Consider the following 15,647-nt stretch of genomic DNA (forward strand, 5'->3'; position numbering starts at 1 on the left):
GCGAGCTTCACCGGCCCACGGAATAAATGAATGAATGAATGAGGGACCAACATGGCACCTGGCACACAAAGCGAGCTTCACCAGCCCACGGAATGAATGAATGAATGAATGAGGGACCAACATGGCACCTGGCACACAAAGCGAGCTTCACCAGCTCACGGAATGAATGAATGAATGAATGAGGGACCAACATGGCACCTGGCACATAAAGCGAGCTTCACCAGCCCATGGAATGAATGAATGAATGAGGGAATGGCAGCGGAAAACAGACCAGAAACATCCTGCTATGCCAGGACTGCTTCCGGTGGTCCCCCTTGTTATCCCGATTCTGGATCTCTTGGCCTCTGGGTCCCGGAACCGTCCAGGCCCACAGCTCCAGCTGTTTTTTTTTCTGCCCTTGCTGCCTCAAGCCGCACCCCAGCAGGCCCCAGCTCTGGGGTCTAGTCCTCAACCCAATTCCATGAGGGAAATTCACCTGTTAAAGGCGAGTGGCAAATATCCAGGTAAATGTGGAAGGGGTGGGAGGTCATGGCACCTCTTTCTGAGGTTTCAGCCAATTACAATGAGTCAACACTGTTATGAAGCTTCCTGCTCTGCTCAAGAGAAAATACTCTCCGACAAAAAAGTGAAACGTTAAATTTCTAGGCAAACAGTTTCCTAAGTGTGTTTAATTTAACCAATATTACAGAAGAAAGTGTGGTTAAAATAATTTCAGAAATACTGAATTGGTCAAATAAAGTTTCCTTTACTACGGGGCTTCTCAGAGCCTTGAACTGTGCTAATATTGTGAATCCCCCAGAACTTTCCCCAAACTCTCTGATGGGCTAAAAGTTAAAAAAAAAAAAAAAATTCCTCTTTCTCGTAACATGTAAAATTGTATCCACAGATCAATTTAAGCAATTTTTGCAGATACACAGAAATGCTTCAATACCCAGAACTAATTTTGGAAAAGTAGAAACAGCCTTTTAACAACTGCAAATTTAAAATGCCACTGAATGCTCCAAAAATACCTGACTCGATAGAGTACAGCACTTCAGCATTTTTCCCTTTGTCCTTGTCCAGAGCCGTCACCTGCAACACAACTGAGCCAACGGCTGCCGATTCATAAACCCGCCCTTTGTAGGAGGAAGCGGTGAACCATGGGGCGTGGTCATTCGTGTCGCTGACATTGACCACAATCCTTGCAAAGTTGCGTTTTACAGGCACATCTTGATCTCGTACCTAAAAGAATCGACACATTATCAATCCCATTGGTGTTTTCCTTATACTAATTAAAAATCACACTCAAACACACAAAGGCCTCAGGACCAAATGGTGGGAGGAGAGCGGGCAGAGCGCCTACCATGACCGTGAGGGTGTGCTGGTGAACAGCTTCATGATCGAGCTTCTCAGAAGTATAGAGAGAGCCGGTTGCAGGATCAAGACGAAATTTCTTGAGACTCAATGGATCGCTACTGCTCTGCAGAGTGTAGATTAGTTTGTTTTTCTCATCCTGATCCACAGCACTGATCTGCAAAATTTCTGTTTCTGGCGCTGTATCTTCAGGAATAACAACTTCATACTTTGATGTAGAAAACTGAGGACGATGGTCATTTGTGTCTATTACTTTGATGAATACCTGTAACGGATGACAAAATGACTCATACAATATTTCCAATTATGATGTTTTAATACTTAAAGAATCATGAACAAAAGTCACGTACATTGAAACAATGATACTGTGGCAAAATAAAATACAAATAAGAGAAAGGCAACAAAAACCCAGAATCACACATTTCTTAAAACATTTCTCATTGGTATATTACTTCTCTAAATATGAGCAAGATAATGATGACCTTTCTGCATTCTTATAACTAACTCTGGGACAAAATATGTATACTTTTCACACTTGCCATGTCTTTACGTGGGCTTAACTTCTCTTATGCCTCCACAGAGAAGGTATCTGTAGATTACTCATATACAGATAACAATTTACTTTACCAGGATTTATAGAAGACTAATTTCTTAAATCAGATTTGAATCTGCAACTACCAACCAACTGAGGTAAGATGGATGATTACACTATCTAAATTTCTCATTCTCATTTTTGACATCCCAAGCCCCCGATCATAGGTTTTTTTAATATGTAAAAAGAAAAAATAAGAAATATGTTAAGAAATCACTGTATTTCTGTGACCATAAACCTACATCTATGTAGTAAATACGTTTACTCCCTAAAAGCAATTTAGTCAATAGACTGAAAAAACAAACTCTCTTAACTACATCTACATAAAGTAAAAACCTTTAGAGGAAAAAAAGCAAATGTTAAGAAACTTGGTACTAAGCTAAATTAGAAACAAACAAAACTTTGACAGTAAAAGGATTAATTTTCATAATGAAAAGACCTATGGGTTTGGCACAGCGGAAATCACTGCCAATTATAAAACATGCTTTAGAGTTTAAGAAGAAAACTGCGCTTCGCAGGGGCATACGGAACAAAGGGATCTGCTAGTCCAAGCGGCACAGGGGGCCAGGGTCCCAGGCAGAGCTGTCAGCCACATGGTGCAGGCCATGAACAGAGGCCTTCCGTGAGGGCGACATCAGTGTTCTCACAGAAGACCAAAATATCAAGGATGTTTTAGTTAAATAAAACGTAAAACATTACATTTTGTATGAATTCTAGATGCATCCACCAAACCATGGAAAGGTTGCATGTGAAAGCTATGTAAACCTTTACAACTACAGATGCCTCACTTTTACAGGTCAATGAAGATCCAGAAGGGATGGCTATAAAGGCAATTACCATAAATTAGATTATATATTCATTTCCACTATAAATTTAAAAATTACTTTTCCCATGTAGTGGGTACTGAGCAGAGAAGTTTAATCCTGCTCCAAGCTCAACCATTATTAAGTAGAAGGAACTGAAAGTCAAAGCAATTCAATTGAAACACACTGATCGTGCATTTCCATGCCCAATGCTTGCCTGGGTGTGAAATCAGCGTGCAATAGTCTCTGCCCTCATAGAGCTACCAGGCTCACCAGGCAATGTTCCTCACATGCACAGCCTAACCATGGCTCATATATTATCAAGTAAAGTTTTTAAGAGTCCAGAGACTGGCTGAGATGCTCAGAAAGCTCTTAAGAGGGAGATAATGCTTTCTTGGGTACATTTTTGGTTGGCAGGTGAGTAAGTATGAGGAAGGGCTGCGTCAAAACATGAAGGCAAGCAGTGGGACAGAACATCCTGCCTTTCAGAGGTTGGAGAGGACTTGGAACTCAGGGGTGATACACTAAAGGAGCAAGAAGAAAGCAGAATCAAATATGCGGAGCCTCGACTCCAGAACTGATGTGGGCGGATTACACAGCTCCTTTTGGTCAGAAGAAACTCGCTTCCAAGATGAGTGGCAGGGATGAAGAATGGCAACTGGAAGGTGAATTGAGTGTCCGTGGGACAAGAACCCAAACCAGTGCTGATGTGCAACAAAACTATGGCTTTCTGAGTGCTAACTGGGTGACAGGCTCTCCGAACGTGAAGAACAAGCACCCTGCGGGTCACCTTATCAACCTCCCCTAAGACCTCCAAAAGGATGATTACCACCACCCCCGCTTTGCGGACGAGAACATGGACACACAGAGAGTTACAGCTATTTGCCTGTGGAAAGGAGTACAAGAGATGGAGCCGGGATTCAAACCAAGCGACCTGCCCCAGAGGCCACGATGCTGATGCTCGAGAGAAAGTGAAAGAAGATATGAAAGCAAAGTTGTTTGAATGAAAGAAAAAAAAGGTAACTGGATTTGGTAAGTTACCTGGAGACACACGATAAAGCCAAGTGACTGGAATCAATGGCGGTCAGCATCCTAAGCCACACACACAGGACAGGAAAGCCGGGAGAAGAGCTATTTCCGCAGGGCACTGGCAGTTCTCCCACTGTCCTGCCACCTACCTCTGCTGGAGGTAGCCCACTTGACCCACCAATGCTCACCTAAACCTTCTCAAATCGGCATCTGTTGCCCCTGACCTGGATACACAATGGCTGCTCTGTTGACTTCTGAGTGTTACTTCCAAGCCCCAAACCATCCCCGCGGTATCCTGGTGTCTCACCGCCCAGCTGATCCCTCTGCTCTTCAATCCATCTCCGCGGTATCCTAGTGTCTCACCGCCCAGCTGATCCCTCTGCTCTTCAATCCATCTCCGCGGTATCCTAGTGTCTCACTGCCCAGCTGATCCCTCTGCTCTTCAATCCACCCCCGCTGTATCCTGGTGCCTCTCATTGCCCAGCTGATTCCTGTGCTCTTCTCCAGGTGGCAGCTGCTGCACTCCCCACCCGCCCCCGCGCAAATTCGTATTTCCAGGTTCTCAGCTAAAGAGGAAAAATAATCTAAACACAAATCATTCCCTTTGTCCCACACCTTAACAGGTCAACCTGGGCTCACCGTTCTCTTGGAGTCCAATGGCTTTCTCTGCCAGTGATTAGGATAGCATCTAGAGCCTATTGACAATGGCCCAAAATAAGTTACAGAAGTATAAAGGAAGCAATGAAATTTAAGATATTTTGTGTTTCCAAGAAAGAAAACTAGAATATATTTCCTGGGTTTTATAGGAATTTTAGTTGAGGCACATGATATTTCATGCTAAACTTTTAACTGCACTAATTAAAAATATAATTATTGGGAAAGAGGTACACTGTTAATTATTCATAGATGTATGGTCTTTAGTAATGAGAATGCTTGGCAAAGAGGGACATCTCCACTGTTTATGAAGCTCCTTTTGTTAGATTTCTGGGTAGTCGATTCTGTGAACTGGTCTACAGTTATACCCCTTAAATCCTTCTCTCAGAATTATCCTATTAGATTTATTACAATTTATGATGTTTTTATTCTCATTTTTGTGCTCTAAAATTTTACAAGGGCTTATGTTTAAAGAGAAAATCAAAAGATTTTGCTTGTCTCTAGAATGAGAACAGCTACCAACTAAATTGAAATTTTAACACCACACTAGAACTTTTACAAGACAATCTCAAAATGACCCCAAAAGCATACAACGTACATGTATCAATTTTATATACACTAAAAATCACAAGCATTTGGAGAAATATTTTTGTAAATGGCTTTAAATTATCTACCCATTTATTAATCGAAAAGACATCACAGACTATAATTTTTATCTTTTAATACGGGTAAATGACTTAGCAGATGATCTGTCTTGCTTAGGACTTAAAACGGTATAATCTAACGCTAGAAAATTGAAACTCAGAAGCATCTTGTTCTCTGACATTTAACTTCTTTCTTTTTCATTTAGGCCACTAGGTTATAAACAAGCCTTCAGCTTCTGCCATCCTAGTGGAAGCTCCAAGAAGGCAAGATTGTTGTGTCTTTTGTTTACTATTATTCCCCTTCCGGAACGGTACCTGGCATGTAACAAGTGTTCAACAAATACTTGTTAAATAAATGAGTGAATGACACTGCTTGCTCCTGAAAGCTCAGGATGATTCTTCTGTCTAGGAATGTTCCTTCTGTACATTCCAAACGGCCCACACCCAGAACCGAAGAAAAGTAATAAGAAAGAAGAGAATTTAGATTTCACTTACAGGATTTAACACTTAAGTTTGAAATCCCCATAATCTGGCCATCTCAATTACCAGATAGGAACAAATAAAGGTGGTAAAGGAGTTATTAGAACAATTTTATTGGTTATTTTATATAGCCATGAGGAATCCAAAAAAAGCAATTTAGAAGACTAATCACTTTAACCAGTTTTACTGAAAATGATTTAAACAATTCATTCTCAACAGTGATGTACTTTACGTTAGTATAGTTTCAAATGAGTATAAAATCCGAAGATTTTGATGGTATAATGTTGCTTTTGTTTTGTTTTTGAAGTCTTCTCTCAAAATTCTCAAAACTCCTTAATTATATTCAAAACCTAAATTGGGATATGGAATTAATTTTCTTTCCCTAAATAAAAATTCTTAGTGTGCATGTGTGTAAACTTCTGATTTTAGACCCTCACAGGGCAGAATCCACCGCTCATATTGCCCGCGGACCCCCAAGTCAGAATGTTATCTCCATCCTCCTCTGACAAGCGCATCATTAGTAACTCACTTACCTGAGTGAGGATAGTGGTGGTTCCATCTGTAGCCTCGACTGTGAGGTTGTAGTTTGACTTCTGTTCTGCATCAAGAGGTTTGGCGACAATGATGGTTCCAGTTCCCTTGTCCACATCGAAGTGACTGTCGTAGTTGCCACCTAAATTAGGACAAAAAAAGTAAAAACGGGTCACAGGATAACACTCTGTAGTTCATTTTGTGGCTTTCTAATACTTAATGGCACTGAAAAAACTTCTAATATACCAGCAAAGAGCTTCCAAGGAGGAGCGTTTTGAAAGACAAGAGTGGCCAATTAGAAAGACAATGCTTGTTAAGGCAAAGTGAACCCTAATTGTCCAGGAAGCAACTAACTGAAAGAAAGCAAGAAAGCAACTCTGAAAACAAAGGCATTGCTAATATTGCCAATGAGTTACTTCCACTTTGCTTTTTCAGGGGTTCTGAATTTCTCTTCAATTTGTATCTCAGTAGTTATATGAACCATCACTGGGCCATTTAAAAGTTTACTTGCTAACAAAACTTTTTGATACTTTGAGCAAATTGGCCTAAAAAATAGCTATTAAAAATCAATGTTAACTCTAAAAAAAATAGTGGTCGTTAACTTCAATTAGTCCTGGCTGCTATAAACTATTTGAAAAGAATTTTTTTTCTCATTTTTGACAAACACAAAGCCTAATGAAACAAAAGTTTCTATCCTACAAATATTATCCAAATATTTTTGATAAAACTCTCTTTTCAAATCCATTGACCTAGATATAAAATGAAATGGGATGAAAATAGAGGTTTAATGTCATGATGAAATTCTACTACTAAATCTAACCAAGAAACAAAACAACACACACGACGTCTTAAGAGAAACCTAAAACCACAGAGCTAGATGAGCATTACGTGTCAACACGCTGGCGAGTGGGATGGGTGACCACGTGCACACTATGGAAAAAAAAAAAACAGCGATGGAAGATAGTCATTGGAAATAAAAAAGTTAAAAAAAAACAAGGCTTTTATTTTAGATCTCATAATCTGAGGCAAATTACGTGATCTCAGCAGATACCTTCTGCTGTACAGTTCGGGTCACAAGTCATCTGAAAGATGTAAAAAACTTCTCTAGCAAGCGTGTCTCCTGGCACAGCCAAAAAGAAGCAAGCGCGCATGGAAAGCAAGGACAGAATAAGAGCAATCAATCAAACCAGGTCCAAGCACAGCAAGGCTACACAGCGAGGTCAGGTACTGCACAGCAGCAGCCTGTTGATCTGGAAATGTGATAAAAGTTAACAGAATGCAAACAAACGGTTTTGAGCATCGTTAACTGTGAAAATAGTCTCTTTTTCCCCTTCCCTTGAAAGTATGCTGTAAGGGTTTCATAGGTGCTGATGACATCAATTTCACACAATCACCAAATTGGTAAAACAGCCAAACCATTTAGCATGGAAGTTCCAAAGGTAAGGCCTGGCCTGACACACCCAGTAATCTGGGTCCGTCAGCTGCAACTTTTGGGGGCTTGGGGGTAACATGACTAAGGGGCAGAAGAGGAAAAATGGACATAAAGTCCCCCCTAGAGAGATGAATCGCAACAGAGACTCTTGTTCTTAAATACCCTTGTAACTAAAATGTGAGGAAACAATAAAAAAAAAAAAAAATCTAAGATGCCAAACTCTAACACGAAATTTAAAAAATATGTTGAATAGGGTATTACATTCAATGTCTTATCTAAATTACATGACAAATAAGAAGGAGAAATGGCTTTAGCAAGTAAACTTTATTGGAGGATGAAATAATCTAACGAATCCTCCTTCCTGTTGAAAATGAGGTAATATAAAACTAAAAACCCACAGCTGGTACCGTAACTTTAAAGGTATACGAATCAAAATTTGTAAGCTTATTCCCTATTAAATATTGACATCTGACAGTCACACAGGCATAGTTACTTTAAATATTCCAAACATATTCACTAAAAATAACAATGTGCCATAGGTTATGTGTCAATAAATAAACATTAAGAAGCTGTGCTTCTGGACCAAAACATTCAAGGCTTTTGTCTGTAACTCTTTGATGAACTTTTTAAAAATTTTATTTTTACATTAATAACTTGGTAGAATAGAGCACCTATTTTAAACAAGTTTAATATATGCTATATATTGTGAAAAATGTTGCAATCAAAAGATTATAGTTTAAAGCAAATTCTCCACCTGTCGATCTTATTCCCAATTTTAAATCCTGACATGTGCCCAAAACTCATCAAACCGTATGCAGATTCTCCTCAGTGTAACCCATATGGACAATGAAAACGAGGGGGAATGCTTACCAGTGATGTCAAACCAAAGGGGTATGCCAGGAGGCTCAACAGATATTACTCCAATCATGTGAGCAACGGGGTCACTTTCCATCACAGTAAAGGTAAAAAATGATTCTTCAAATGAAATGTGCTCCGGGGATGGTTTGGGTTTGGAGATCCATTCAATATGGAGTCTGGTGGTTGATGACTTTTGAGGGCGACCATTGTCAACTGCCTTAATCTACAACATTGGGGCAGAGGGGATTAAACATAGCAAATCAGGAGTTACAACCCAGAAATGAATGAAGCACAGATTGGTTTGGTCTTAAACTGAGCCAATTTCAAACCTTTCACATTTGTATGCTGTGTATTGAATGTCTGATAAAAGAACAATGATTTCATGACCACATTCAACATAAATGATGCTCAAACATCATCCGGCCTTGCCTAATGGGGCCATTAGGTCACAAACACTTCAGCCGTTTACAAAACAGAAATAAAGTTACTAAAGAAGAAATACAAAATAAGGTTTATAGTCACAACATATAAAAAATTACAGTACTCCAATCTTAACTCACCGAAAGAATATCATATTCTCCAGCTGCTGAAAACCTCCTGGACGAAACCACTCCAGTTTTCGGTTCGATGAAAAATTTGCCATGTTCATTCCCGTCTTCAATGCTGTAGGAGATTTCCGCATTGGGGCCGTCATCCTTGTCGGTGGCGATCACGCGATAGAGGGGCTCCCGTCTGGCATTTCTGTCTCGGTCTGGCTTTTCCCGCTCAGGGAGTCTGATTTTGTAGAACTTTTGCAGAAACTGAGGTTTGTTGTCATTTTCATCAAGGATTTTCACAATGACTCTTGCAATGGTTGATTTGGGGGGACTACCACTGTCTGTCACAGTAACCTGTTTTTTTAAAGTTAACAGATTAACATGTTAAGATATACCATATAAAAAGTGAGTATCTTCTTCCTAATGCTACTCCGCATGTGTGTAAAGCTCTACATTTCGCAGGGCACGAGGACACATACACAGCAGCTCCTCCTTCCAACAACAGCGCTGTAAGGAGGTGAGGCAGCACCTCCCATCTCTACAGGGAGAGAGTCAGGGGGCCGGGCATGGCTAAGAAAGAAACAGCCGCACCCCTGCGCGCCTTCCTGACCGTGCAAGCTCTCTTCTCGCACTACTGTAAGTGCAAAGTGAACCTCGGCCAAATGTTAAGCTACCAAAAACTTAATACCTTTAGGCCATGGAAGAGATACGTAAAGATTCTGCTTTACACATTTAAAGAGCCTTCTTAAAAACAATACACTCTACGTACTTAAAAATAAAATGTCCATATATCACATTAAAAATGTTAAACTTCATCAATAAAATATGCTAAATTGTCATTTTAAAGTATGTGTCAAATAAATAGTACACCTTTTAATACTAGTAATCACCATTTTATTTTGGCTGTTTTCCTCCACAGATGTTTTATAGGAGTGGACCTAAACATTTAAATTTAAGACCAACTCATTAAAAAAGATTTTCAGTAAAATGAAGGTAAAATAACTTTCATTTTAAGTAAACTATCCATATATTCTTATATTCTATTTAGGTAAAAATATCAGAGAGTCTTGAGAACTGCACTGATGACTGTTTCTATATCCATAAGAGACCATTTCACCCTTAAGTCAAACGTTCACGTTTACGTCAAGGGGCACATTAAATGTAACGACATTAGTAACGCTTATTCTCCCCTCATCCACACCCCCACCTCCTTCCCAACGAATTACCAAAACACTAAAAACAGTCAAGGAGACTGAAGTCTGGCAGTTGTAAATCCTGTTTATTAAAGTGTGACTATATCCCGATGCTGCTTGTCACAAGTATTTAAGTAGTTGCTTTACTTTATATTATTTACCTTCCTAAGCTTTTTCAAAATAAAAGTTTTACTATTTTAATTTTACACTCTCGAAACATTTCCTTTTCATCAGTTTGCATATGAGCTTTAGAAAAACAACAAAGAGAAATACAAGCAACTACTATGTTTTTTAGTATTCATCACCAAATTGTTCCCAACTTTGGGTTCAAGAACCAGTAGCTAGTCACAGCTTTCAACATGTAATGGAGACAAACTATCTTGAAGACAGCCAAATCAATGCCAGCACTGGCTCTCAAATATACCAACCCAAAAGGACCCTACTGAAAAATACACTAATTATGTATGTTGAAGGGAAAATTTATTTCCCATCAATGTCCAAATACTACTTTCAAAGTGCTATATATCTGGCATCTGCTTCCACCTAGCCTTTGATATTCACTGAGAAAAGAGGGCTCTGGAGTGAGGTATGCAATTAATGTGAAATTTGAAAGGACTGGAGCAAAATATCAATGTAACTACTGCTCTCCTATCTTCCCATCTGTTTATCTTTGTCAGTGACCACATTCGCCCCTTCTGTCAATCCTTGTAGTGACAGAATGAAAATTCAAAACTCTGCTCCATCATAAAGAAAATGAATTCAAGGGAACTTTACACCCCATGAACTAAAAACTCAGATGTAATACATGAAGCAACTCCTAATGGGGAAAGCACTGTGGCTGTGAAACCACCTTTTCTAGAGGGTATTCCCAATTCCCAACGCACACACACGTGTATGCATGCACACACACACTGCACAATTACAAAAAACTAAGTATTTACTGACAACATTAAGAAAATTTGACCAAGGATAAAATGAAATTAAGCAGGCAGCATTATAAACAGCAATATTAAAGGAAATTTTCAAAAGTTACAGTTCAGAATTTTGTCACTTATACTGTTAGAGTGGAAGAAGGGCACTCAATTAAACAAAGGCAGGTGGCCTTTTCCAAGGCTGGCTCTGATAATGAACACCAGCCTTCCACACAGGACAGAGGGATGTCTCTATGCCCCCTCTCCGCGGTCTGCCTGTCTCTCGGCCCCTTCCTGATGACACGGCCCAGAGATCTCATCAACCTGATGTCCATGTTATGCTCCACCTTCCCTCTCCAAATTACTCGTGGTCTTTTTCTGCAATGTATTTACTATTAGCCAAAAACCAGGTGACCAATACATGATAACAAGCTGTGGGTTTTCTAAGGACTAAAAGGCATTGTAAATTATCCATGAGAATGAGAAGCCTTATTAGAACTTTCTAGAAGAGCACATCTGAGACTTCAATCTACTTTTACTTTTGAGGTATTTAAGAAGCACAAACTAAGTAATTCATAGTTTAAAATGCAAAAATAATGCAATCGTTTAAGAGCAAAAAAATGAATCTGGAAACAAATTACCTCTAGTTAAAAAGGTTGAAATAGATCTATAAATACCAACATAAATATATCTCAAAAACATAATAGTAAGGGGAAAAAAAGATGGATACAGAAAAATATCACTTATGTAAATGCAAATGAATTCCACGTGACACTGTTTACAGTTCTGTTTGCCCCCTTTGTGTGTACGCAAGCATAAAACACAAAGAGCTGAATGGGGCCCGTGACAGTGGCCGTGTATTCTGGGAATGGTATTGAGGGATAAAGGGCACGAGAGCTATATTCATTAACAATTTCCTCATATTCCTTTTTCCTAATAACCAGTAAATAATATTAATACAACAAAATATTAATGGCTAAGAATACCAGTTAATGTGAACAAGATTGTTCTTTCCCATGATACTTATAACTACGAATCTTTAAGTATTAAAGATAAAAAAATATTTACCTCTAATATGTGTTCATCTTGCTGTTCTCGGTCTAGCTTCCTTGATGTAGTTGTGATGAGACCTGTAAAATGATAACAGTTCGTTAATCCTCACAAAATAAGGTCAATTTCAAAATATTGCAATTAAAATCACACTCTTGGCCAGGCGCAGTAGCTCACGCCTGTAATCCCAGCACTTTGGGAGGCCCAGGTGGGTGGATCACTTGAGGTCAGGAGTTGGAGGCCAGCCTGGCCTCCTGATGAAACCCTGTATCTACAAAAAGCCGGGCGTGACGGCGCGTGACTGTAATCCCAGCTAACTGGGAGGCTGAGACAGGAGAACTGCTTGAACCTGGGAGGTGGAGGTTGCAGAGATCACACCAGTGCACTCCAGCCTGGGCAACAGAGTGAGACTCCATCTCAAAAATAAAATAAAAAACAAAACCACACTCTTGTAAAAGTCTGAGCAAATTTCTCAAGAAAAAAAGAAAGAAATTTCTTACTAAAGAAATTTAATTTCCAGGTATGGTTAGTTATTTTGTCTACAAACAACAACATACTTTATACTTTCTCACTTTAATGACTCATAAACATATTGGATAAATGACAAATAGTAAGAAAGTGGAAAAACTCAAATCAGTTACATTTTCTATTTGTTAGTGGTTTCAATATACATTTTGTCAGAAAAGATTTTTAAAAGTGAGATGAAGTTATCCAGGATTTCAATCTCATCCATCTCCTTTAACTGCTCAAGAGGCAACTGAGAGTTGACAGAAATAACTTCTATAACTATATTAATAAGGGCTACTGAAAATAAAATGTTAACTCTAACTTATTACCTTTGAATTATCCACTCTTATAAATAAAGAACTGTTACAAAAAGTAATGTAATTTTCCGGGTAATCTTGCTCACTTAATTTCCTATAAAAGAAAACTAATGATTCTCAAATTCCATATTCTAGAAAAGAAATTTCCTATCAAACTAGAATATCTATGAGTTTTGACCTCTCGAGAACTTTAATAATTGCTCAACTGACAGCGTATGTTGGAACTAGAAGGCAATTACAATTTATAAAATGTATTCTTATGCTTCACCAAAACCACAAACAGAATTCCCCTAACCACTAAAATGTCGTCCCCAATCTGTGTTGACGGTGAACAGGTGCATCCAGGAGGATCTGCACCTCCGACGTTAACATCAGGTGGAGCCTGTGTGGCAGGACAATTATCAGGGCTAAATGTTCTCCTCCCAGCGCTGTGGTGTTTTTCGCATAGGGAAATACCTCAAATAATTCACATTCAAGAATAGACTTTATTAATCTAATTTATTTTCTCCCATAATCTTAACTAATTTCACAGAACTATCAATTAAGCGATATTCAAAATGTTTCTCTGCAGCAATAAGTGAAAGGTTTGTGTTTTTACTTAATTCAAAGCTTTCTTTTTTCCTTAAGTAGTTACTAAGAATCTAAATCAACATTATTTTCCTCACAATTCAAGGAAACAGTGTTCTCTTTTTAACAAGGACAACAGAAGGCTATATCATACCTCCATACTGAGGTTTTCCCAGATCTTACGTATAGATTAAAAGGGGCTAAAGGGAAATACTTCACACTGCTTAAGGGTGTAAAAATGACGTTTAAATGTGGCACAAGCTTAATTTTCATTAGTCAAAAACCTTTTAAGTTAATCTCTTTTTTTCCCCTATCGAAAATGTACCACCCTCTCCTAAATGTGGTTGTAAACAGTTCAGGAACGACTGTTTCCTTGAATTGTGAGGAAAATAATGTTGATTTAGATTCTTAGTAACTACTTAAGGAAAAAAGAAAGCTTTGAATTAAGTGAAAACACAAACCTTTCACTTATTGCTGCAGAGAAACATTTTGAATATCCCTTAATTGATAGTTCTGTGAAATTAGTTAGGGAGCCACTTGATTAGTCCCACATCTGATTATTGTAATGTGTCCACCAAGAAGTTGTGATCGATGGTAACATCACGTGGAACAGCAGCTTGACATGTTCCCAGGAAAACAGTATTCTTCTGTAGAGCGCTTAGTCACTCACCAACAGCACTGTGCAAATACTTGTGAGCAAGTACAACTCCCCACTTTATGATTTACTTACAGCACACGAGAAAGCTAATGAAAGCTGTACCTGTGTCCATATTACCAATTCCACGTAAAAAGGCTGGGCATGGTGGCTCACACCTGTAATCCCAGCACTTTGGGAGGCTGAGGCAGGCAGATCACCTGAGCTCAGAAGTTCAAGACCAGCCTGGCCAACATGGAGAAACCCTGTCTCTACTAAAAATACAAAAAGTTATCCGACATGGTGGCACACACCTGTAATCCCAGCTACTCAGGAGGCTGAGGCAGAAGAATTGCTGGAACCTGGGAAGAGGAGGCCACAGTGAGCCAAGATTGCACCACAGCACTCCAGCCTGGGCGACAGAGCAAAACTCTGTCTTAAACAAAACAAAACAAAACAAAACAAAACCAAAACAAAAAAAACCATAAAGCCAAAAGGCTACCTGACCACCTCCTTCCTGGGTCTGAAATTATTTGCATGTTCCATACTCCTCAAATTAATTCTCCTCGTTAACTCAGATGGACCTTTAATTTCATCCTAATGCAATGAATGGTAATGCCCCTTTCTTTCCACTTCAGCCTGACTACCCTGAGTCACTGCCTCACCCTTCAGTTTAAACTGAAGTGGGTTTAAACTTTTAAACTCACTGAGGGGCCTGGCGTGGGTTCCTGCTGCTGGATTCTCCAAGTCCTAATATTTCTTCTATCATAATATTACTCCACAGTATTATAGCCCCTCATTTAAAAATTAGTCTTCTTTTCTGTACTGGAAAACTCATGAGGACAGAGGCTGTCTTTCTTGCATAGCTTGCTCACAGAGCTATCTCTTCGTCATCCTCAAGAAACACTTAAACGTGTGAACATGTGAATTTCTTAAAACTATGAATGAGCAGAATTAAAAATATGTGCTAGAGTGAGAGAGACACATAAACTACTGTAAACCTGAAAATGATACAAATTCACAGCCCATAAGTGAGCCAACAGAGAATGCGTTAGTACATATTTAGAGGCAGGGTGTGCCAGGTGCTGCGATGGGTGGCTAGGTGCTGGCGGCACCCTGCAGGTATTTAGAAGCACAGACCTGAAGTGCAGGGAAGAAGCTGTGGGCATACAGACAGGTGTGAGTCAGACCCCACGCACAGAAGTGAGTATAATACTAAAGAGAACAGTGGGCCTATAAAAAAGGTAAAGAAAATAGCGGGCCGATCTTCAGCCTAGGAAGCAATCTGCTGGAAGAGAAGCTTCGTGTCCCTGAAGCCAAAGGCAGAGGATTTTAAAGAGGACGTCCTTTGGAGAAGCCTGAAGGAAAAGAGAAAGTGAGGCAGGAAGTAGACTAGAAGTATTACTTTTATGAAGAGGAGATTGTCTCACATGTAACTGTAAACAAGAGAGAAGACGAAGATCTAGACTTCCACTAACAAATACAGTCACCACTAGCCTCCTGAGACCAGTGGAATTTAAATTAATCAAAATTCAGTAAAGTTTACATGTCAGTTT

At 39.2% G+C, this 15,647-nt stretch overlaps 1 protein-coding gene across 11 annotated transcripts in view; it reads right to left on the bottom strand.

The window, feature by feature from the left end:
* FAT1 (FAT atypical cadherin 1) overlaps window positions 1-15,647 on the bottom strand; it is a 141,952-nt gene that overhangs the window by 41,398 nt on the left and 84,907 nt on the right. For 8 of the 11 annotated variants that reach the window (XR_008657359.2, XR_008657358.2, XM_055276668.2 and 5 more), the window contains exons 4-10: window positions 12,085-12,146; window positions 8,937-9,266; window positions 8,389-8,599; window positions 7,138-7,206; window positions 6,089-6,228; window positions 1,343-1,618; window positions 1,011-1,221 (exon numbers count right to left, since the gene is read on the bottom strand). Coding sequence is in view for 9 of the 11 variants with exons in the window: in XM_055276668.2 (XP_055132643.1) it covers window positions 1,011-1,221; window positions 1,343-1,618; window positions 6,089-6,228; window positions 7,138-7,206; window positions 8,389-8,599; window positions 8,937-9,266; window positions 12,085-12,146 (1,299 nt within the window). In the remaining 2 variants the exon portion in view is untranslated. The remainder of the gene's footprint in view (window positions 1-1,010; window positions 1,222-1,342; window positions 1,619-6,088; window positions 6,229-7,137; window positions 7,207-8,388; window positions 8,600-8,936; window positions 9,267-12,084; window positions 12,147-15,647) is intronic. The other 3 variants (XM_055276665.2, XM_055276662.2, XM_055276666.1) reach the window with 1 other exon arrangement.

Source organism: Symphalangus syndactylus, chromosome 4, assembly GCF_028878055.3.
Source record: "Symphalangus syndactylus isolate Jambi chromosome 4, NHGRI_mSymSyn1-v2.1_pri, whole genome shotgun sequence".
Taxonomy (NCBI): Eukaryota; Metazoa; Chordata; class Mammalia; order Primates; family Hylobatidae; genus Symphalangus; species Symphalangus syndactylus.